The sequence below is a fragment of the Musa acuminata genome, chromosome BXJ2-3 (assembly GCF_036884655.1).
Source record: "Musa acuminata AAA Group cultivar baxijiao chromosome BXJ2-3, Cavendish_Baxijiao_AAA, whole genome shotgun sequence".
NCBI classification, from domain to species: Eukaryota; Viridiplantae; Streptophyta; class Magnoliopsida; order Zingiberales; family Musaceae; genus Musa; species Musa acuminata.
In genome coordinates, this window is record NC_088340.1 from 43,891,360 (window position 1) to 43,915,287 (window position 23,928).

Sequence of the window (23,928 nt, forward strand, 5' to 3'; positions counted from 1 at the left end):
GGTGGGACCCATCCATAGCCGAAGCCGTACATGTCAGTGGACGGTTTTGATGTCAGGGTTGGAGGGTTCCAATTAAAATTGTGATTGGAGGAGATCCCCGCCACATTTTTTTCGTGGATCCGTCTTATTCCCGGAAGCTCCCACTCGTTTGAGTGCTCCACCAGATCTCCGTCTTCCTCTTTCCTCATCGCTGACCTCTCTCATGTCTGTGGCGATTTCGTGCGCGGAATCGATGTGAAGAATTCCGCTTCTTCGGCTAATGTTTTCAGGTTGGTGGAAGGTCTGACTCTGATCCTTAGAAGAGTTCATTTATGCTTGTTCTTCGTCGTCTTACATGTGTTAGACGGTTAGATTCGAAACGATTGCCAGCTTTCTCTTGTGTGAATTGGTGCAATCAGGAATACCTTCCCTATCCAGATACCCAATAATTGGTGCAATCAGGAATACACAAGTCCCTCCTTCGAATTATCATCGTAATCTTGATTTGTGACCTAACCCTGTAGGAAATCAAGCTTTTGCACGAATCCCATTCTTCAATCCTTGCAAATCTAAGATGGAGGGCCTTTGAATCGAGCTCCAAAAACCCTAGAGGTGTAAATCATATAGAGATCCTTCTATTAAACTAGAGTATCAGTTTGCTTTACCTATAAAGCCATTTAGGGACAGAGTAGTGCCTTTTCATCTGTCTTAGAATCCTCTGATTAAGAATATTTGCGCTGAGGTACTTCAATGTCTTCGACATCACATTATTTTGAGTAATTGTGAATCTTACAGGTCCATGGTGCAGGTCTTAAATGGCTGACAAAGAAATGGGGAAATTTTTTGACACCACTGTGAACAAAGGAAAAGAGTGCACTTTGGCAGTTAGTTCAGCAGTTGGTTCTCTTGTGCAGTTCCATCAGAATCTTCAGAATTGTTTAAAGGTCAGTCCTCTGGCCATCTTTAGAGAATCACCAGAGTCCTCTTTGTGCTTCTATGTTCAGTTGCACTTTCTTGCAGGCACACCTGAGGAAAGTCGTGAAGAACAGACAGAAATTTGATGGTAGAAGTCCTCTGACGCTGGTGGACAGAGAATCACCCATTGCTTTGGACACCAACTTTCACAAGCAGCTAGACGCCTGGAAAGAAAACTCATCCTGGGTTGATCAGCCACCAGAGATCAAGGTGTTAGTCTTAGAATGCAAGAAGAGCACTTATGAAATGAATCATTAAGTTTTGCATGTTCTTCTATTTGTATTATCTATATTCCTTGATCTTTCAAGATCATATTTACATATTAAGTCAATGCTTTCTAGATTTTGTTTGTTGAGCAAATACACTTTTGCACCATACAGAAAAAGGAAAACCAAGTTTACTGAAATGCAAATATGAAGATTCACTAGCCCAATGTCTATAACTAAAGACAGATACTAAGCAAAATGATGCATCATTAATTATAGAAGTCTAAGTGAGTTTGTTTTCAAATGTTGTTGCAGGTTTCTGTACCCAAAGGATCTCTTTGCAATTTGAATGTGAATTTCAAGGTTGGCTTACCCCCAGATGCAATATATAACATTGTCACCGACCCAGAAAACAAAAGGGTGTTCAAGAACATAAAGGTATAGCAGAAAAACCTTTAGAGTTCTCTGTTGAGGTTCCTTTTATCTTTCTGTGGGATATTAGCTTCTGGTGCAGTATCATATGCATGGTTTACTGTGCATATATTCTTTTGTGGTGAGTTGTTTTCATTGGGCATAATTTTCATCTAGGCATTATCACCACTAAGGATTAAGTTTAATCATGCTGATGTCATCAGCTCAGCGGTTGTTGCTGCATTGCTGGTCGGGGTCCGGTCCCCCTTGTTGATTGTGCCGCCATGTGTCAGAGTTGTGATTGGGGTTAAATATTTCCCCTATTGAGGTTAAATATGCTTAAAATTTACAAGTTCCTTGTTGATTTATGCAATTGAAAACTTAAGCTTGTTCATGTTTTGATATACATTGATAGGAGAAGTGATGCACAAGGAACCGATAGGAGATGTTCATAGACCACTACTTGTTGCTCGGAGATATACTTGGATACAAAAACAATAACAACAAAGCTGAATGCCCCAACTATTTGGGGTCGGCTATATAGATTTTTTATCGCTATTGAAATTTATAAAAAATTATACGTTTAGTTAAGTTAAAGAGTATTTAAATTCTTATTTATAGTTTCTTCTAAGATTTTTTTAGATCTTCTTCTATCTTTCCTCATATTACTTGTGGCAATCATTTCGTCACTTTTAATTGTTGCATCGGTAGGTCTCCTAGGTATCTTAAGATGGAGATATACTTACATCTCAAAGGAAAAACTTTGTGGTGCAATGTATGTAGTTCATAATGCAAGTGATACTTATGTGTGTTCAGAACCATGTCCATTCCTGGATTATCATTATGTTTTAGAAGACTTGATTCTTTTTATTTTATTTTATTTTTTTTGCAAGTGCTTGCGTGGAGATATAAAAAAATGTCTATTTAGCTTAGTTAGACACATTTTAAAAGATTTTCATTTCCAGATGGAGAAATTTGTTATAAGAAAAAACAAAGATATCATTAATACTGATAAGAAATGTAAGGAAAACATAGAAATCAAACTATATTTTTCATGCAATGACTCTTCACCAATATTGATGCTACTGCTACTGGATGGGAGTAAAAATATTGGCATAAAAGCGTGTGAAGCTTATGGTGGAGGACTTACTAGTGTCATCTAGTTTGACTCATTAGAGTGGAATTCTTAGTACGACAATGCAAGGTATAGCTTTCAATTTGGCATGTGACTGTTAATCTCTAGGTTTATGCAATCCCCCTTCTGAATCTGAATTATAATGCAGCACTAATGTGACACTCAATCTTTTAGGAAGTAATATCCAGAAAGGTGTTAATAGATGAGGGCTTAAGGCAGGTCGTGGAGGTGGAGCAAGCAGCAATATGGAGGTTTCTTTGGTGGTCTGGAACTATATCGGTTCATGTCATAGTTGATCAAAACCGGAAAGACCATACGGTAAGCCACTGGTTTTCTTTTTTTTACCGTCAGATGTGTTTTGTCATTTAGGAATACCTTACAATAATCCATCCCTATGCAGGTCAAATTCCAGCAAGGGAAATCAGGGTTTATGAAAAGATTCGAGGGTTGTTGGAAAGTAGAACCATTATTTGTCGATGAACACTTGTGCCAACCTTTCAAGCCAAGAACATGGGACAATTACAATACTTGCACGCAGGGCAAAGGAAGAGTTGGATCCATTGTGAGTTTAGACCAGCTGATCCAGCCATCTCTTGTCCCACCACCACCTATTTCATGGTATCTGAGGGGAATAACCACGAGAACCACGGAGATGCTTATAAGTGACCTTATCGCTGAGGCTGCAAGGTTAAGGGGCGCAGTCGCTCGTGCAGAAGCGAGGAAGAAGGAGCTTGAAACAGATGAACGTGAGAATGCGCCGAACTCATCCTATGCTCCCGATGATATAAAAAAGAGATGGCAGCGAAGACGAGATAGGCGACATAACAAGAGAATACGTTTGCCGGTGCATTAAACTCTTGTATGATAGATACTGAAAGATCCTTCGAATCGGAGAACATGCATTTGATTGAAGACGGGGCCAAGTTGTACGATCATAGTCCATTGCACCCTCGATCAGACCTTCCACCGAACACCTCTTAGGCGATAGATAATACGATGCAAAATGAAACAGGGAATCGCCATCTCATCCATGGCCGAAGAGCAGTGGTCAACGGAGAAGATAACTCGGTTCCCAAGACGAGACAGCGCGATCGGGAACAGAGACGGGATGATGTTTGAATCCAATATCAACTTTAACTTCGCTCCAGGTTTTGCCCTTTTCTCTTTCTCGGGGACGCCGTTGCGTGACGATGATTGGGATTTTGTAGAGGCCGATCCACTGTCTCTTATATCCATCCATCCATCCATCCATCCATCCCGAGTAATGTATGTAACTCGGATCTCCAGACATGTCGGGGCAAGGCAAGCTTTTTTGACGACGATTTCGGCATGCACATCGTATGTTCGACGTAATGCGTATGATCCCACTGTCGCGACACGAGCAGCCGATCGAGGTTTGGCGTGTGCCACGAAGAGCCTTTCACTTTCTCTTTTGCCTATCATCCTTTGACTTGGAGAACGATGACCGCAGCCATCCCATGCTGTGATTTCCATCGCCGTGGTTATTATATCTTCGCTATATTCTTTTTCCTTTTTCTCTCCACTAATTTCTTTCCTCTTGGGGTGCCTCGAGATCGGGGAAATGGGGAGATTACATGGAAGACCGCACCGCGAGTCACGTGGCCTCTTTTGACCGATCTGTCTCCTCTCATCTGCCTTGTTTGCCGTGGCCTCCTCGATTCGCTTCCGGCACCTGCGCCATCATACATCGTCTTGTTGGGCCACTCATATGTCGCTGTCGTGTTATAAGAGCAGCTCAGAGGAACAAGTCACGACGCCAACTTGTATGTCTCTCTCTCTCTCTCTCTCTCCCTCTCCCTCTCCCACTCCCAAGACGAAGGTGGAAGAAGAGCTTATCCCCCACGAGAGAGAGACAGAGAGAGAGAGAGAGAGAGAGAGAGAGATGAAGTGATACGAGGTCGCGCCTCCACTGCACAATCCTGTAACTGCACCCATCCCGGAGAATCCCATCTCGATCTCTTGCACAAGACGACGCCATCGTACTGCTGCGGACTGCCTTTCTCCGTCCCCCTCCTGTAAACCAGCATTAACTATTCATTAACAGCCATACACACACTCAGCTCCATGTACAAGCATTGTTCAACCTGCTTCCTCTGCATTAAACCCGACAAACCCCCATCTCCCACTTCCCGAGATCCCACACGTTATTAGCACCCTTTGGTTTTTCGTCCCAAAGCATCATCAATACGCTCCGTTAAGCCTGCTGTATGATACCACTTCTTGGTTCGCAGTTGCCGGCCTTCTCTCTTCGATCCCTCGGCAGGGTCCACGCTCTTAGCTACCGCCTCCTTAGTCCTTCTCCTTCCTCTGGGTTTCTGCTGCTCCGCGGACATGTTGCACCAGTGCGGCCACCAGAGCAGCTCGTATCCGTGCTCGTGCGGGTCCGCCTACTTCTCTGTTGTCTTCCCGGTGACGGGAAAGCAGTCTACGGATGAAGACCATGATGTCGCACGTTCCGGTTGCTCCTCCCCCTCCTCGGTGGACTGCACCTTGTCACTAGGGACCCCTTCCACGCGCCAAACCGAGAACAAGGCCGCCGCCGCCGCCGCCGCCGCCGCGTCCTCCACCATGTTCCAGCGGCCGTCGTGCGTGTCTAGCTTCGGCCAGGATATCATTTCGCAGTCCAAGAAGAGATCGAATGCGTTCTATGGTGGAGCTACCAACGGCTCCAACTTTGGCGGCGACCCTCTTCTTCTCGCTCGTAGGTGCGCCAACTGCGACACCACCTCGACTCCGCTGTGGAGGAACGGTCCACGAGGCCCCAAGGTACGGCGACTCGCTGGCTTCACGAATACCATGTGCGGGCATCCGCTGCATCTGACGTCTATTTGATTCGACGCATCGCAGTCGTTGTGCAATGCGTGCGGCATTCGCTACAAGAAAGTAGAGCGGCGTACGGCGGCGTCGGCGTCGTCGGCGTCGTCGATGGCGCCACCTTCGTCGTCGTCGCCGGTGACATCGGCAGCAGGGGAGAAACAGCTGCGGTCACCATGGAGTTGCTACGATTCGTCCGCAACGAAAGGCAACTCATCCATCGCCATGTACGACGACGACACGGCGGGCCATGGGGAGGCGTCCTACCTCGCGCCTTCGCCTCAGTTCTCGGCCCGAAACAGGCCCAGCCTATCTCAATACCATTAGCCGCCTTAGCAGCGGCCTTAAGCTCTCTATTCTATTCTATCTCCTCGAGTGTCACGTCTTGAGCATCACCAGCAAATGTTAATTACTGTTTATGAACATGATTTTGGGATTATCGGAGCTTTTTACTGGTGGAAGCACGCATTGAGTGACGAGGGACTGTTAGAGCTACCCCCAGTAAATTATCGACAAAGACAATAAAACGAAAAGAATAAAAACGATAATAACACCAGATTTACGTAGTTCCGTCTCTTTTATAAATTTAAATTATTTAAGAGTATGAACTTAAACTCAAAATAAACATTTAAGTTTTTCTTACGGTGCATCTGACCTTAAAGCGAGATACCAAACTAACAGTGACTACTTTCTGACGTGATCTAATGTTAATTCCACCCGTATCCGATTCGAAACTGAGTTCGAACTCGGTTTCATAAAATAGGATCAACTTAATTGGTCGATCAATAAAATAAATCTGATTAATTCAAAGATATTTCACATACCATATTCGACCAACGAGAAAAATAAAATAAAAAAAAAATCAGATCATTGAAAATTATAATTCTTGATTTAATATCTTCAACATTTGGTCTCTATAAAGATGAAAAATATAATATTAGATGCAAAGCTTTCGTCTTGAAGTTTCATTAGAGCGAGCTTTAGGAATTAGGTGGCAGCCACGCCATCAACGATGGCACGATTCACCGTCGATAAAAGAGAAGCGAGTTTACTCGTGGCAGCAGCGAAGATAGGCTGACGTGGCTCACATCAAGGGCCCAAGTGCAAGCCCACCCATTCCACGATGGTGTGGATGCACCCAATAGTATTATTTTCATTTGATTTTTAGATTTATGGATACTATTTGAAGAAAAAAAATTATAATAGAATGAAAGATGCTGATAGGGATAATCCTATTTCATGCTAGCTCATTCGTCATGAAAGCAAACACCTAAGCATATCACGTTATGAGCGTGCCCCAATCCGCCCTGCATTAATAGTTGATAGTATGGTGCAGTCTCAGTAATCATTCCTGTCAGACAAATGATGAAAATATTATTACTTGCTTGTACGAAAGAAGGAATGGAGTTTGATCATAGGACGATAACCCTGATAGTCGTAAGTTGTGCCTTAACTCTCCCAGTTAACTTAACTCCCATAGGATAAAGAGAGATTTTTATTATCATAATCAGTTAGTTAATTTAATCTAATATTATCTTCATGAATGTCAACCGACCTTGTCAAGTATATAAGTATAAAAATCACCCACTAGCTCATCTTCAGAAAGGATCACGTAACCAAAAAGACCTTGATTCCTCTATTTGATGTCTTCATTCCCAAGTCATAGCATCCCTGATAAATGATCTCCCATGCGGACCTATTACTTTAGTTCACCACGTCAATAGCCCTATATCATCACGGAGGAGATGCGAAGATAGATCTATACTTTCGGTTGTGAATCAATTAAACCGACTCACCAGTTGATAGTATATGTGGTAACATCATATATTATTTAAAAAATTATATGAAAATATATATTTTTTAAAATATCATATATATATATATATATATATATATATATATATATATATATATAGAACACGTCCCATCATTTGTTAAGCAGCAGGCCGACCGAGCCCATGAAGTACGGCTGCGTGAGAGGCTTTGGGAAGGCTCAGTGTACTCCAACGTCAACTCGGTTGGTAAGCTGGTGATGGAGAGAGATGAAATCATCGATAACTGGCAGGGATGAAGAGCATGGTAGACACTTGGAGGAGTCACAGCCGCTGGTCGTTCTTCGTCGGGTACATATATCTCTGTCAAGTTGTAAATTATAAGGGAGACGAGCACCTACCGGAGCGATTGCTCCTTATAAAAGCCAGTCATGTCGCCGGTCACGTCATGTCACGATCGATGGGACAGGGAAGAAGGGCGAGGCAATCACATGGGATTCACTGAGAATAACCGAGAAGACGGTACATCGGCAGTGGCTGCTGAGACACAGGGCAATGGACTTCGATGGCATCCCTGTGTGTACTTCCTCATCACGTTGCCCCCCGTCAAGCGAGAGAGAGAGAGAGAGAGAGAGAGTTGATGCGAATCACTAGCATCTCTAAGGATTTAGATCGTCGTCGAAACTGCGCGTGCATGCAGTACGTATACAACTGCACGTCAAGAACAACTCAACTTACCACCACCAGCATGCACAGTCGAAAGGCGAATATAAGGAAAGCGTGGAGCTTTCCTCTTTGGATCACAATGGTCGTGGCAGCATACTCATCGAAGAAAGCCTCGGCAGTCTTCCTCCTCCTCCTCCTCCTCCTCCATGTTGTCCACAGTGCAGCAGCACGCATAAATAGGCCTCGATTCACATTCCCCGCATCGCAGCCATCGATCGGAGGTCGATGCCCCCGACGTGTGCGCCACGCGGACGAGACCACCGGAAGGGACAAAGCTGGGGTTGGGTCTGGAGGCACGGCTTTCGACGAAAAGGAAGGGACGAGAGTGGGCCGGGTCGCCTCCACGTAGGGGGCGGGACGGGGGATCGGCGGATCTAGGGTTAACTTCTCCATGGCACGTACGGCAGTGGTGAGGAGGACGGTGGTGGGTTGTCGGTAAGTGCTGCTTTCGCACATGCCACAGCTGGTGGGGTTCATTCAATGGCCAATGCTGTCGTGTGTACTTGTGATGCCCATCATCGTCCCAAATCTCCAAACCGAGCTTTCATGGACCTTCTATCCTCTGCGGTGCAGTGCGTAACCCTAACCTCAGTTTTTCCCATTTTAAATCAAAATTATATATTTTAATTTTAATTTTTTTAAATATCCCTCCGATCAATGATTTTTTTATTAATTTAGAATCGTAAATTCTGATTTCAGATTCTATAAACCAAAATAGAATAAATAGAAATGATTTTGATATTCGTTCGATCCGAATCGATTAGAATATTTATGATCTATGTTTAATGATGAATCACTCGAAATATAATTAGGAAATAGAATTTACTCATCGGGGTAGATAAATCTATAATAATAAGCTCGAGAAGTAGAAATTAAGTTGAACAAGAGAAGATGGATTAAAGGCAGATGGAATCAGCCCATCAGCGTTAGAAAGAGGAACCTGAGACGTTTGACTTTTGGAGCTTCTGAATTTTGACTTCTCCTCCAGTTTTTTAGGTTTACAAGGAAAAGTGCAATCAAATCGGTACGATCGAAAACTTAACACGGAGGAGTCCATAATAAGATTGTCAATAGCTCACCAAACCAAAGATAATAGTATTTAGGCATAAATAATTTGATATCCAAGTGATTCAGATATCCCCAATATCTACTAAGTCAACCAACATTAACTTAAAACGCATACAGGTAACGCAAGGAAGGACGCATATACCACACAAACACACACGTACACGACTACAAGTCTTACACCAGTACAAATCATCACCGGCTTGCAGCCACAATTGTAAGGGAGAGAGAAGACCCGTTTGCAGGGGAGAAGCATGTCACTGTAGGTTCTTCGCAGCTGCATCATTCCGTTCTCCCCTCTCTCTCTCATCACCACGTAGGAGACCCTTCTCTGCTTTGTCCCACCCTGGTTTGATGAGCTTTCCCCTTTCCACAAACAAAACGGGTGTTGGGAAGCCACACCCCACGCCACTGATTCCCACTCCCCTTCTCCTGATCTCTCTCCCCCCTCGCTCTATAGCTCTCTTTTGGTCTCGCTATTATTCCACCCAGAGCTTCTCATGAGCCTACGGACGCTGCTGCTTTGAGCGCTGCACTTGCTCGTTGACACCGTCTGATCGCTCATCCTTGCCTTTTTCTGAACGAAGTAACAGCTGATCTATCCTTTGCATGGTTTGCGCAGCAGCGTTATAGGTGTGCGGAGTCGAGTCGATGGAGTTTAGGAATCCCGGTGAGATAGGGATACCTTCTTCCTCTTCCGGTTATAACGCTTCTCTCGGCGTCAGATCGGCCTTCTCTAAACCCACACTCTCCCCCTCTTCGTCTCTTGTCTCCCCAAGAGGAGCAGCAGTTGATGGTGGTGGCGTTGGAGGAGGACCAAGAAATGGTGACATCCTTGGCAACACCAAACCATCAAATCTTGTGTCCAACCTCATTGCCTTGGATCATCGTCCCGGGTCTCTGGGGAACAACGCAGATCAAGCATCCATCTCCAATTCGTCTCCGGGTGCAGCAGGTGTGGGTGTATCGGTCAACTCCGAACCAGCAGCTAGCGCCACCACCACCGTGACCGCAGCTGATATCCCCACCAAGTACAAAGAATGCCTTCGCAACCACGCGGCCGCCTTAGGTGGCCACGTCGTCGACGGCTGCGGCGAGTTCCTGCCGAATGGCGACCCTGACACGCCCGAGGCACTCAAGTGTGCAGCCTGCGGCTGCCACCGTAGCTTCCACCGAAGAGAGACCGAGGGCGGCGCCAACGCCGTCAATTCCTACTACCATGGCACCACTCGCCCACCCCTGTTACTCCCGCTCCCCCATCCCCAAGCGCAACTCCACCACCACCAGAAACACTTCCAGCTCGGCGGCTTCTCGTCGAGCCCTTCACCGGCCCTTCCGGGGTCGCCGGGCTTCGTCCATTTCGGTGGCAACAACCCCAGCGGGAACGGAGGCACCACCACAGAGTCGTCCAGCGAGGAAATGATAGACACCGGGACGCCGACGCCCTCGGCCATGCCAAAGAAGCGGTTTCGAACCAAATTCACGGCGGAGCAGAAGGAGAAAATGCTGGCTTTTGCTGAGAGGTGGAGGATTCAGAGGCAAGATGATGCAGTGGTCGAGCAATTCTGCTCGGAGATTGGAGTGAGGAGACAGGTCCTCAAGGTCTGGATGCACAACAATAAGCACATGATTACTAGAAAGCAGCAGCAGCGGCAGCAGCTGTAGTCGGCACTTCATCCACAGCGGTAGCCAAGACTAACCTTCAACTCTACGTTACGGAGAGGACGCTGATGAGATGACGAGTCGCTTGCAACGTGTTGGTTTACTGGTTCGAGCTGCTTTCCTTCTCCTCTGTCTCAGTGTTGTTTGGCAATCAAGCATCGATCTGTGTCACAACCTGCATCGATCAAGAACATTTGTCTGTGTTTCTTGTTGCTCCAACAGCCTTCCTTTCTCGTTCCCTGTCTCTTCCCCGGTGATCTGTCGGTCATTTCATGTCTAATCCCCATCGTATTGTCTAAGCAGCTGTTTCTTTTTTCTGGATTACGGGATTCATGACATCGGGATAGGATTAATATACATGTAAAGAGTAGTGATCACTGCATTCTATGCTTCCCTTCCCTTCTGCGATTTCCGTCTCTCTAAGCAATGGGAACGAGACCTCAACGTGTCGACAAGGTACAAGGATGTAGATGAATCTGAAGCTTTCAGTATCTGTTTCCACCATTTGTAGAAGAAGAACAGGCTTGTCAATAATCTAGGGTGTTGTCACCAGTAATCCTTGCAGGAACAAGTGCCGTCCACGAACACATGGAATCTGGCCCTGTCTCGCATCACGATCTTGCGTCGGTAAACTTTGCTGATGAGCTTTGACACGGCATGGCAGTCGGCGCATACTCTCAGATTCTTCACTATCCGGATCGTCGTCCCTGGCTCGGTGCTGATGAATCCGAAGGCAATAGCCAGCTTCTCGCTGTGCCATCCCACCGCAGCTTCTTTCTCTTCTTCCTCCAAGTCCAGCAGTAGCTGGTCGGTGGACGCCACATATCCTTCCTTCCTCAATCTTCTCAGGATTCTCTCCCACTCCAGATGTATCTTCGCGGCCTGAGGGTGTGACCTGTCTCCGACGACGAACTCGTGAACACTTCCCTTCACGCTGATCGAGCTGCATCCGGGAAGCTTCAGCACTCCTCTTTCTCTCATCAGTTTCCTCGTCGTCAGGGACTGTTTCCAGCTACCTTCGGCAGCGAGAATGCTGGCCAACTGTATGTATCGGCCACTCTGTTCCGGTTCCAGCTCGATCAGCATCTTTCCTACGTGCTTTCCTAGCTCGAAGTTTCTGTGAATCCGACAGGCGTTGGCCAGTGCTCCCCAGACCGCAGCGTTGGGGTCGAAGGGCATCGCGTTGATCAAGTCCTCTGCTTCCTTCAGCATCCCCGCTCTGCCGAGGACGTCAACCATGCACCCATAGTGTTCGACGGATGGGCTCATGTTGTACTCCTTTGTGATTCTTTCGAAAAGAGATCCTCCCTCCTCCACCATTCCCGCATAGCTGCACGCCGTCAGCGCACTGGTGACGGTAATATGATTGGGCTTTACTCCCGCTTCCTCCATCTCCTTAAACAGATCGAGCGCCTCCCTTCCTAGGCCGTGAACGGCAAGACCGGCGATCATGGCGGTCCACACAGCCACATTTCTCTCTCTTATCGTCTCGAAGATGCTTAGTGCTTCATCGAGTTCGCCACATTTGGCGTACATGTCAACGAGGACACATCCCAGAGCGGGATCTAATTGCATCTGCCTTTTCTTTATGTACGTGTGTATCCATCTTCCTTGATCCAAAGCCCCGAGGTGGGTACATGCTGTCAGCGCACTGGTGAGCGCCCTGGCATCTGCTTCGACCTCCGTAACTAGCATCTCGCCAAAGAGCTCCAAGGCTTCCTTAAAGAGGCAATTCTCGACACACCCGGTGATCATCGATGTCCACGACACCACGTTCTTTTCTTCCATCAGATCGAACAGTTGGCGTGCCATCTCAAGCCTTCCGCTCTTCGCATATCCATCGATCATGGAGTTCCAGGTGATGGCGTCTCGGCACGGCATCCTGTCGAAAAGCTTGCGGGCGGAACCAGTGCAGCCGGACTTGGCGTAGACACGAAGAAGCGAATTGGCGGTGTAGACCTCGGAGGCGAATCCATGTTTGATGATATGACCGTGCACTTGTTGGGTTTCCGGCAAGGCCGACGGCAACGCGACACAGGCCTTGAGCAAGAAGGGGAAGGTGTAAGGATTGTGCGGCATGGCATCGGAACGCATCTGGCAGTACAAGATTACGGCTTGCTCGGGGAGATTGCTGTCGGACAAGGCTCTGATCATGGTATTCCACATGAAGGTGTTGCGACACCGGAGTCGTTCGAAGAAGAGAAGCGCATAGGTCAGGCTGCCGTCGTCGGGGGACCGGCACAGGGCGGCCAGCAGCCGGCTGGCGGGAACGGCGTCGAGGACGAGGCCGGTCTTGACCATGGTGGCATGGATCTGCTTGAGGCCTTCCACGTCTGAACATTTATCCAGCAATGAAGTGCACGCGGCCGGTGGCCTGAGGAGGACACTGTTTGGAAGGGGAAGCAGCAATGCTGCCATTGGCTTTCGGCGAGGAATCATCACAGTGGCTCTGAGATTGAGAGGACAAAGATATCGTGAGGTGCATCCGTTGTTTGTTTGGATAAGGTGTCTGCTTCGCACCAGACGTTGAGATACTGACATGGCGGTAAAACCGGTAATGCTAAGGAAAATATTCTTCCGATAAATACTAAGAAAATATTTTATTTGTATCATAAAATATTTTTTTGATTAATTTATTATAAAATATCACTTGATATAAGATTATTATTTATTAAAATTAATTTATTATTATCGATTAAAAATATTATTATTAGATCGATCAAAGAGATTACAATCAAATTGAGGCTGCTAAATATATCTCTGGTTTTTGGCCACTCCAAGACAAATTAGTCAACCTTCACAGGACATGACTTGTTCCTGTGATGAGAAGAAATCATGCAATGTCTGGTGCATCTCGGAGTGTCTCCACCTAAGCCAACAGGACCTTCTCTTCACTGAACTCACTCGGTGTCTCTGTTGCCAGAGGCAGAGGTTTGCCCACCTCACTGCACTGTTCCTCTGCTGTCTGGAGTGGTATCAGATGCTTCTCCCAGCACGACTCGATGGCGGCATCGAACATGTCCTCCATCGTGTACCGGAACTTGTAACCCAGGTCGGTGAGTTTCTTGGAGGAGAAGTGCACCCGTTCGATCGTTTCATCGATCCCTTCGAACCTGCAAGCGTAGGATCTTGTTATCTGAATCGGACTTTCTCTTGATGGCCATGGGAGATTAGGACTTACTGCTGAGGGATGTTGTACTGGGGGTATCGCGCTCGGAACATCTTGGCGAGATCGTATATGGTGGCGTCATGAGAGGAGCAGATGTATCTCCCATTTGCATCAGGGTGCTCGTACAGGAAGACGTGGGTATCACACAGGTCATCCAAGTGAACCAGTTGAACTTGCTTCAAGATCGAATAGTGAGCTTCGTTTCCTGTAATGCATTGCATGCGTGCTCGATCTAATTCTCCTCTGCGGAAAGGTCTCAGAGAGAGGTTGCTGTCACTAACCTGTGATGAGTGACAACGCGGTGATCATGCTGGGCGGCATGGTCGTGGTGATGAAGGGGCCGACGACAAGAGTCGGGATGATGCTGATGAGGTCGATGCCATTCTCCCTCGCAAACTCGCCCGCTGCCTTCTCGGCCAAAGATTTGGACACGAAGTACATCTGCAGAACAAGAGAAATCCCTTTGAGAAGCCGAAAGCGGAGCGCATGCAAGGCGAGAGAAGAGGATGGGAAGCAAGGTTACCCATCCGGTCATCTTGACGCGGCGGCAGAAGTCGATGTCGCTCCAGGAGCTCTCGTCGTACTGGGGCTGTTGCTGCTCCTGCACGTTGACGGTGCCGGCGGAGGAAGTGAAGACGACGCGCCTGACCGTCCCGGCTTCCTTGCAGGACCTCATGATGCTCAGCACTCCGTCGACCGTGGGCTTGATGATCTCGTTCTGCAAAAGAGTCCGCCGACGACGCATCATATGCTCGTGATCTAAGTAGGGTTCGAATTCTAAAGTACCGTGAGATTACCTCAGGGTCTTTGGACTCGAAATCCATGGGAGTGGCCACATGGAACACTCCCTTGCATCCCTTGATCGCCTCATCGAAGCTGCCTTCTTCTTCCAAGTCCGCTCGCCAGATGGTGAGCCGCTCAACCGATCCCGGCAGCTCCACCAGCGGCTTGATCTTCTTCTGGTTCGCTGCATGCAACGACGTTAGATCTTCCCCAACTCCGACATGGATCAAACGAAGCTCGAACAAAACGCACAAGAGAGAGAAGAAAGAGACGAAAAGAGCAGCTACTGACTGGGGTCTCGCACGGTGGCCCTGACCACGTACCCCTTCTGCAGAAGCTTCATCACCAGCCATGTCCCGATGTATCCCGAGGCCCCAGTCACCACCACCGGCCCCTTCATCTCTCTCTCTCTCTCTCTCTCTCTCTCTCTCTGAGATGAGTGTCGTCTTCGCCTGCGTCGCTGGGACATGTATATACGAAGTCAGCCTACCTGCTTGCGTGCAACCACTGGGGGGAGAATGGACGGTACGGTAGGTGGAACGTGGCGCATCTAACGGTCAAGCTGTGGTTGCACAGAGTGATGGCAAGTCAAACGTAATAACGTCAGGTGTGCCTCTAAGATTATTCTCCGACACGGTAGATCAACAATGAGAGAGATGATGAATCCAAATTATAGATTCACCATGCCTGCTTTGAAGAGGATTAGCTGTAGTCTTATTGGATGAGTGAATCCATCAACCATTAGTTGTGTTGGCAGCGGAGGAGACTCACGACACTACAGAATGGTTGGTGCAGCAGCCGTTGAATTCCATGGAGTGACCGATGAGGAGAGAACTGAGCTCGAATCACATTTTCAACGTTTATCATTTATAGAAACAAAAAGAAAAGATTAATCGAGATGAAGTATGAGTGTTATATGTTGAATTCTAAGTCGCGGATGCTAATCATAAATTGGTTGCAACCTTACTTGCCACCAAACAAGCACTAATTGCTACAAACAATCACCATTCATAGAGAGAGAGAGAGAGAGAGAGAGAGAGAGAGAGAGAGAGAGAGAGAGAGAGAGAGAGAGAGAAAAGTGTGCTTGCCGACGATGAAGCTTGTGACATGCATCTACCCTTCCTCGGTAATATGTTTCCTAACAAATATTAGTGGTAGTTGATGAACACTTGACATCTTATTTAATCAAAGATCATAACACAAGTTTGAAACATTCATTGGTTGGGAAGCCATCATCCTTCTCTGATGTTCTTCATCGGTGAGACAACCTTATGGATGCCAAATACGATGTTATAATGACAATATGATTAATGAAAAGCATTTATTATGAAACTAATACCTATTTAGGATGTGGGTCAACCTGTGAGATTTTAGGCAAAGCATGTTCATAATGTCTCTAATATGTGGTCTTTTGGGATACACATCTCTTTTAAGTTATCATGAAAGAGTTTATACCTCATATTTCTCTACCTTGGTTATATTATTAAATACAATAAGATTAGTGAAAATTTTAATAAATTTATTTTATGGATATATATATATATATATATATATATATATATATATATATATATATATATATATATATATATATATATATATATATATATATATATATATATATATATGAGTTGAAGAGTATGGGAACTAAAGGCTCGTAAGTCCAATCTCCCTTATCTTCAGAGGCGTCTTTAAGAATTCACATACTCCAAAAGGATAAAACCATACGGGTATACCAATCACATAAAACGGATAATCCCTCGCGAATCTATGGGTCACACGAATGATCGACTAATCAAATAGTCCCTTATTAGATTGACGCTAGAAGCCTCCACCTCGATCAAGTAAACTCGCTCTCTAATAACACACATCGACCATGAGCCATTGGCTCCCCTATGGGACAGAGCATTGATAAGATCATTTAGTCCCACATTGGTTGAGGATTAAATATCACTATCGAGAGCCCTCCCTTGCTCTAAATTATAAGTAAAATATAGAGGGCAATAGCCCGCACTCGTTCTTAGCCTCCTCGTGCCCCCTTCTTGTTATTATTCATCAATGAGAAAATTAAAAGAATATATTTTTGTTATCGTTGTAATTGTCCCTCGTCATCGATCACATATAACAAATGACAAAGAATGATCCACCCTTATTTGTAGTTTTTAATCATTGGTCTAATAAGATTAGATGGAGTGGGGTGGTCATATTTACGATGTTATGTAATAATTTTTAAAAATTAAAACGTTATATGATAAATTCTCATATTTATGATTTTTTTAAAAAAATTCGTTTTATATATATATATATATATATATATATATATATATATATATATATATATATATATATATATATATATATATATACGACGGTAAAAGAGTAAAAAGAAGTAGATGGATTTCAAGCGTCGTCATGTGATTACGTGGCAGTCTCTGTAGTTTTCGTTTCTAAAATCCTTGATGTCGTGGAATCAAACCCTTTTTTGACCTCTGCTTTGAAGCGGCGAGCGGCAATCGGAGGTGGTCTCCGCACGGCCCAGTCGCCGTCCTTCCGCTCCCCTGTCCCAGCCGATTGACCTCTCTCGTGGCTGCGCGCTTTGATCATGCCTTGGGAGCGGATGAGGTAGGAACGGCTACTTGGCGTTCTTGATGCCTTTTGACTGATTGGGATAGAAGGTTTTTAGCTTTCCTTCGTTTGATTGTATTTTGTTGTCGGTTCTTTGGTTCTTGATTGATGCGGTTAATGCGATGAGACATCTCAATCGAGTCCTTATCTGCCTCTCTTGATAATCTGGGGGCCGTTTATCTTCGGTGAAAAATGATTAGATTTTGATTGAAGATGTAGGTTTTTTGGGGCCTTTCTATTAGCTTTTCATTTTTGGGGTGCGATTAAGGAATGCTGAAATGCAACTTTGTTTAGTCTTAAAGCTTTTCTTGGGCTATCTTTTACCCTAAATATATTGGGTAAAAGGTTGCTAATTCTCTTGCACATGGTTGTGGTACAAGAAGCAGAGGATTTTTCTTCGATGTTTGAGTAACCAAGATAGTTATATTTCACATAACCGCAGGATTTTCTTTTCTCCGATATTAAGGAGAACAGCGATTCTCAATGACAAATCAAACTTTTGGTGTTATCCGAGGAGAGTGAAGAAAAAGAGTGGTAGGACTAGTTTAACCAGCTAACGAATTCTTGTCTTTGTTGTTGTTTCTTGTCCTCATCTGTCTCCTCTAATCTTTTGGTTGCTAGTTCGTTCTCATTAAAGACCAGATGCTTCTTCTGAGACCTTTTATTGCGTAGATTCACATAACCAAATGACCAACGCTTACTTAGTAATGATTGGAGTTTTACTCTGCCACTGCCTCCTTTCTTTCCTGAAGTTCTTGCATATCTTCCCCTGATCTTGGACATTCAATTCTAAGCGTATGTTGGCCTACATGTGTATAGCTTTGGACCTCATGAATTCAATCAATAATTGTTTTCTTGGACCCAGTAACAAACCTGCAGAAGTGTCAAGATCTGGCAGATGGAACAATGTAGATTTTTTGCATTCCACCCCAGAGATTTGGAAGAAGGATCTCAAGGAGGGGCTTGGGAGACCTACAAATTTAAGAGAGAGATGGGTTGGGCTGGAGTGAAAATGTTTATAAGAAAAGAAGTGAGTAGTAGTTGTAAGTTTAAATCATTTAGGCATAGATGCTCTGGACTATATCTAAGGAGAAGCCATTAGCAGATCATGTTGTGAGCCTACTTCTTTATGTAATCAAAGATCCATAGAAGGCAAAAATGCATTGAGATCTTTATCAGGCATATTGTCTGATCATACTGCATAGATGTATATTTTAACTAATTGCCTAAATTTAGGAATAACTGCTAAACACAAAGACAAGACATCAAAAAACAAAATCCATTATACTCTGTGATAGACGGAGTGAGTTTGAAGTGGATGTTACAAAAATTAATCAAGGAAAATGGGTTTATTGGTAATCTTATAGTGTATCGAGTTTTATCCTAGCTTTGAGTTGGTTGTCTTATTTTTAGTCCTGATAATGCAAGCGGGGATCAAATGGAATGGACAGCTGGATCATGGATTGCTCGTTTTATTCTCTAACTTTATTACGATGGCTAACAGTGGGAGTTACATCTCTTAAGAGAGTATTCAAGTTCTTGACCAAGTCATTTCTAATCATTGTATTCTTTGTAAGTTCTCTGTGAAAATCTTGTCACTCTGATGGCATCACTTTGTCTTGGCACCATACATCTTTGGTTTTGTGCCATTTGCATGTTACTTGTGTGCAACTCATAGAACATATTGCTTATGCTTGTGTAAATTGGTGATAAAGTACTTTTATGATGATGCATGCATCTGTAAATTAGTGACAAGCTATTTTCTTTATTTTTGAAATTTTAGGCAATTCTACTATCCTTACATGTAATGTGTCATTTATATGTTGTAGTGTATGTTCATATTTATGGATGCCAACTATCCTTTGGTACAAGCTTATCAATCTCTTAATGTTCATATGCATATTCTTGTACACAACTGAGTACAGATAGATAGATGAAAAAAGAAAAAAAGGAAAAAAAAAGCTTTCAGTACTAACGTTAAATATTAAATTCTTCAGGACCTTGTGGTACAAAGCTAATCAAAACCCTCTCTTCACCAGCTTCACCTATCCAACAGACAGATCAGATATGCTACTTCCTCCTACAAAACTGGTATTGTAAGTAACAGAGAACTGAGCACATCTAGAACAGAAAGCATGAATGTAGATCAAGCTCTTTCTCATGCTAAGAGGTCTAACATATCAAATTGTAGTACTACAGTTGAAACCTCAACACAAGCTGAGCGTTGTAAGCCTCAATGCTTTTGGCCTTGGTACTAAGAGTACAAAAATGGAGGATGGCCCCACTAGTGCAGAAAGATGCAGCTTATTAAGTAAAGTGCCCAGTTGTAACACATCCACCTCTGACAAGACGAAATGTCCCAAGGAGCAGCAGATATTTGATTGGACCAAGCACTTGCTGAGGTGCTGTTAAAGAAAATGCAATACTGGATTCAAAGATGGATGTCATAAGACCCCTCAGACAGCTGAAGCTCATGTGAGTATCGATGCACCCAGGCTATGTGAGCCTGAATATGCAAAATGATAATTTTGAGGGGAAACAGTTCCCAAGCATCAGGGCTATGGCACTGATGGGGAGAGCAATGAGCAATTTCCAGACTTGTTAATTTCAGAGAAAGGGATCATTAGTAGTGTGGAGTGTGGAGGAGTTTTGAAAGCTACAGGACTTTGGTTTTGAATCTCCAATCTTCTCGTGGACTTTCATGGCGAGAAAGGTACAATATTGTGGATCAAAACACTGTTGCGGTTGATGGATGTGGAACATTATCTGAGTTGGGTGGTTGTATTACATCAGTAGCTGTCTTGTGGACTTCTCTTATCTGTTGTGCTCTGAGTTCCACTGTAAGTAATCTGACTTATAATCTCCTTCACAAACACCAAAACATTGTTTTCTTGTTATCCTTGGTCTCATTGTTCACTGGTATCTCTTTGATTTCATGGACCCTGCAACGTTTGTGGCTTTAGCATGTCATGTTCATTCATGCTGCCATCAAGATTAAGTTGTGATTTGCATAGCTTGTTACAAGAAATCTGAGATGACATGCTCTATGAGGGCTATCTAGTTTTTGTTACATATTTATTGTGACATTGATCTGCAGCTCAATCTTTCTTACCTGAGCATTCTTGATAGACTGAATTCTTGACAAGAGTTGTTTGGCTTAAACCTTTGGCATATCAATGACCATTGTTTCATAGATCTAAGAACCCTATAGTATTTATTTGTGATATCAGATTTGAGGTATCATTGGTGTTCAAATTGTGTATTAAGTTATAATTACCAAGTGTTCAATCCCTGAATTCTAATGATGTTCTAATTCTTTTAATTTTTTTTTTCCTTCTCCATGAATGCAATTTGATGCTTTTGGTAATTTCATTTTCTTTACTCTTTACATATTTTCTGAAGGATGAGAGGCCCGCCTAAAGCATGTTAGACTCCTCCAAGAAAGTTCATCTGATAGATATCAGAGCTTCCACAAGGCCAAGGTTTGCATGTTACTTGTCTTGCTTCGGGTCCGGTGATCGCCATGCAACCGTCTTTATCCTCGAGTCGCCGCACCCCCTTCCCTCCCTAATCATTGGCCATGTTCTCGCCTATTTCCCCACGGCTCAGGCTGCTCCGGTTCGCCTCTCCCGCCCGCTCGCCCCTGGCCGAACCCGTCGCTCCCGGCTCACGCCCCACCGCTTACGAAGCCAACACCCAGCTGCGACACCTGATCAAAGCCAATCGCCTCCGTGACGCCCGCCTCGTATTCGATGGAATGCCCCACCGCGACGATGTCTCCTGGACCGTCATCATCTCCGGCTACGTCGGCGCCTCCGACCCCCACGAGGCCCTCTTCCTCTTCTCCCTCATGCGCTCCGTCGACCCCTCCCTCGACCCGGACCCCTTCGTCCTCAGCGTCGCCCTCAAGGCCTGCGCCTCCGGCCCCGCCCTTGGCTTCCACGGCCGATGCCTCCACGCTTACACCCTCAAGTCCGGCAAGGCCACCGGCTCCGTCTTCGTGGGTACTGCCCTCCTCGACATGTACTCCAAGATCGGCGCCCACGACTCCGCCCTCCGCTCGTTCGACGAGATGCCCTCCCGAAACGCAGTCTCGTGGACCAGCGCCGTCGCTGCTCTCGTCCGCGCCGGCCGATGCCGCGACGCCGTCCGGTGCTTCGCTGAGATGTGGGCGTCCGCTATGCCGTGCGACTCCCACACGTATGCTACCGCCCTCAAGGCCTGCGCCGACGCCCGCCTGCTCGACCGCGGCCGTGAGATCCACGCCCACGTCGCGAAGCTCGGCCTGGAGACCTCCTCTTTCGTCGCTAACACGCTCGCTTCACTGTACACCAAGTGCGGCGTCCTTCAGCCCGGCCTGGTGTTATTGGACCGGATGCGCTCTCGCGACGTGATATCGTGGACGACCATCATCGTCGCCTACGTGCAGACGGGCCGCGAGGAGGAGGCGATTCGAGCTTTCGTCCGGATGCAAGCCGACCCCTCCGATGCCGTGAGCCCGAACGATTACACTTTCGCCGCGTTGATCTCCGCGTCCGTCGGGCTCGCGCAGATCACGCTGGGGCAGCAGTTGCACGCTAGTGTCATCCGGCGGGGCTGCGTGGCCGCCAGCTCTGTGTCCAACGCCCTCGTCACCCTATATGCCCGCGCCGGCCATCTTGCCTCCGCCTACACCATCTTTCAGCATACGATGCTGAAAGATATCGTCTCGTGGACCGCCATCATCTCCGGTTTCTGCCTGGAACATGACGTGGAGAAGGCCTTTTCCCTGTTCGGCGAAATGCGGCGTGCTGCATGGCCACCGCCCAATGAATACACCTTCCCCAGCCTGCTAGGCTTGTGCGCGTGGGCGGCAGCATTAGAGGTCGGGCAGCAGCTCCATGCTCGTGCGGTAGTGGCCGGGCTGGACAACGATGTGATGATCACCAGCGCGCTGATCGCCTTGTACTCGAAAAGCGGCAGCCTAGAAGAGGCGGCACGGGTTTTTGAAGGACGCAACTCCGAAGAGGTGGTGTCATGGACTGCAATGATCAAAGGGTACGCGGAGCACGGCCGGAGCGCAGAGGCAATCGAGTTGTTCGACCGGATGAAAAGCACGGCGGGGATGAGACCCGACGGTGTGGCGTTCATCGGGGTGCTCACGGCGTGCTGCCATGCCGGCCTGGTGGATCGTGGCATCCGGTACTTCCTATCGATGCGAACGGAACACGGAGTGGAGCCGGGGAGGGAGCACTATGGCTGCATCGTGGATCTGTTAGGGAGGGCAGGGAGGGTGAAGCAGGCGGAGAAGGTGATTGAGGAAATGCCAAGGAGCGAGGTGGACGGGGTGGTATGGGCGGCGTTGATGAGAGCATGTGTGGCGAAAGGGGACGAGGAAGGGGGAAGGAGGGCGGCGGCCATGGTGAAGGAGCTGGAGCCAGGTGGAGCGGGTGCCTACGTGGTGCTGGCAAACCTATACGCAGGGCAGGGGAGGTGGCAGGAGGCAGCGGCGGAGAGGAAGAAGATGAGGGAGGAGGGGGTGAGGAAGGAGGCCGGGTGGTCGTGTGTCGGCGTGGGAAGAGAGGAAACGGGAGTGTTCGTGGCGGGCGATCGGTCGCACCGGAGAATGGAGGACATCTGTGAAATGCTGGAGCTGATAGACTTCGCGGCGAGGATGGGGGGAGACTACACCGAGACGGAGTACGAAGCAGCAGCAGCAGCAGCAGAGTATTGCATGATTTGGCCGATGTGAAAATAAGTCTAAAAATTAGACTTTATTTTTTGTCCAATTGAGGCCTCACTGAAAAATGCTAATTTAAAATCACATGCGATGTGGATAAAAATCGAGTTTATTATTAATAATTTGGTGTAAACAATTTTGAGAGAGTGGTTTAGAATAATCACATCAATAAATCAATTATCGAATCATCTAGTTTTCCGACACTAAACTTGTGACAAACTTGGACGTTGGATTAGTATGGTTTTGAACTCTCAACGATCGATCAAAAGAGCTTATGGTTCACATATATGATATGATAATTATTGTCAATTAATCCCAACTTACATGTCAAGCCTAGTCAGTCAAATCCATCTCAGTATGAGTATGAGATGAAAGAATTTTTTTAAAAAATAATTTTTATTCTAGAAATAATTTATAATCAGGAAAGCAATGACACGATCATTGTACTGACAACTCGCTCACTCATGAGCCGTCACTTAGAGTCGACACGCACGCGCAAAACCCCGAAGCACAATCCTTGAGGAAGTCGAATGAGTTGACCATTGATACACGGTGGCCAAGCCTGCGCTCTCGGCTTCCCCTTTGATTGCATCGTCGGTCGCCGATGACCCATTGCCCTTAGCTATGATTTCGGAAGGGCTCACACGCCTAATCATAGGGAACATTAATCCTAAACAGTGTGGCCTAGCTCTCCTATCTAGGCGTATAACATTGAACCCCATCACATCACCTGTCCATTTTAGGCACACTCCTACCCTGGCAAATGGTGTGCCCCTAGTCATTCTTCCCTGACATAACCATTAATAAGATGTATTCACTATACGTTAATATAAATGAGCCCCTAGGCTCCAGGGAGGAGGAGCAAG

General features: G+C 46.1%; 6 protein-coding genes across 16 annotated transcripts; 4 read left to right on the forward strand and 2 right to left on the reverse strand.

Moving 5' to 3' along the window:
- The first annotated feature begins 130 nt into the window (after positions 1-130).
- Positions 131-3,618, forward strand: LOC135581385 (uncharacterized). Of its 5 annotated transcripts, none has more exons than XM_065101521.1 (6): positions 131-269; positions 788-923; positions 1,000-1,164; positions 1,476-1,598; positions 2,881-3,024; positions 3,107-3,618. In XM_065101521.1, exons 2-6 carry the CDS (start codon positions 795-797, stop codon positions 3,557-3,559), a joined length of 1,014 nt encoding a protein of 337 aa, XP_064957593.1. In that variant the 5' UTR covers positions 131-269; positions 788-794; the 3' UTR covers positions 3,560-3,618. The 5 variants fall into 5 exon arrangements, with proteins under 5 accessions (XP_064957593.1, XP_064957595.1, XP_064957592.1 ...); XM_065101523.1 differs by having other exon boundaries at positions 144-280; XM_065101520.1 differs by having other exon boundaries at positions 144-269; positions 775-923.
- A 151-nt stretch (positions 3,619-3,769) lies between these two features.
- On the forward strand, positions 3,770-5,980 carry LOC135608528 (GATA transcription factor 15-like). The gene is made up of 2 exons (XM_065101525.1): positions 3,770-5,493; positions 5,575-5,980. The coding sequence occupies exons 1-2, from the start codon at positions 5,059-5,061 to the stop codon at positions 5,866-5,868; spliced, it is 729 nt and encodes a 242-aa protein (XP_064957597.1). The 5' UTR covers positions 3,770-5,058; the 3' UTR covers positions 5,869-5,980.
- Positions 5,981-9,185: 3,205 nt separating this feature from the next.
- Positions 9,186-13,200, reverse strand: LOC135608529 (pentatricopeptide repeat-containing protein At5g66520-like). Its single transcript, XM_065101526.1, has 2 exons — positions 10,805-13,200; positions 9,186-10,708 (listed from the first exon to the last, which is right to left on the reverse strand). The coding sequence occupies exon 1, from the start codon at positions 13,182-13,184 to the stop codon at positions 11,313-11,315; it is 1,872 nt and encodes a 623-aa protein (XP_064957598.1). The 5' UTR covers positions 13,185-13,200; the 3' UTR covers positions 9,186-10,708; positions 10,805-11,312.
- Positions 9,756-10,940, forward strand: LOC135608530 (zinc-finger homeodomain protein 6-like). Its single transcript, XM_065101527.1, has one exon. The coding sequence runs from the start codon at positions 9,756-9,758 to the stop codon at positions 10,767-10,769; it is 1,014 nt and encodes a 337-aa protein (XP_064957599.1). The 3' UTR covers positions 10,770-10,940.
- Positions 13,201-13,492: 292 nt separating the features above from the next.
- LOC103979760 (dihydroflavonol 4-reductase) lies at positions 13,493-15,156 on the reverse strand. Of its 3 annotated transcripts, none has more exons than XM_009395961.3 (6): positions 15,010-15,156; positions 14,733-14,902; positions 14,459-14,653; positions 14,217-14,376; positions 13,948-14,140; positions 13,493-13,879 (listed from the first exon to the last, which is right to left on the reverse strand). In XM_009395961.3, exons 1-6 carry the CDS (start codon positions 15,116-15,118, stop codon positions 13,636-13,638), a joined length of 1,071 nt encoding a protein of 356 aa, XP_009394236.2. In that variant the 5' UTR covers positions 15,119-15,156; the 3' UTR covers positions 13,493-13,635. The 3 variants fall into 3 exon arrangements, with proteins under 3 accessions (XP_009394236.2, XP_064953741.1, XP_064953740.1); XM_065097669.1 differs by having other exon boundaries at positions 15,042-15,146; XM_065097668.1 differs by having other exon boundaries at positions 14,971-15,111.
- A 2,032-nt stretch (positions 15,157-17,188) lies between these two features.
- Positions 17,189-23,250, forward strand: LOC135608531 (putative pentatricopeptide repeat-containing protein At3g47840). 5 transcript variants are annotated; one of them, XM_065101530.1, is made up of 4 exons: positions 17,189-17,340; positions 19,341-19,439; positions 19,535-20,183; positions 20,746-23,250. In XM_065101530.1, exon 4 carries the CDS (start codon positions 20,924-20,926, stop codon positions 23,072-23,074), a length of 2,151 nt encoding a protein of 716 aa, XP_064957602.1. In that variant the 5' UTR covers positions 17,189-17,340; positions 19,341-19,439; positions 19,535-20,183; positions 20,746-20,923; the 3' UTR covers positions 23,075-23,250. The 5 variants fall into 5 exon arrangements, with proteins under 5 accessions (XP_064957602.1, XP_064957603.1, XP_064957601.1 ...); XM_065101531.1 differs by having other exon boundaries at positions 19,543-20,183; XM_065101532.1 differs by having other exon boundaries at positions 17,199-17,393.
- Positions 23,251-23,928: the final 678 nt, after the last annotated feature.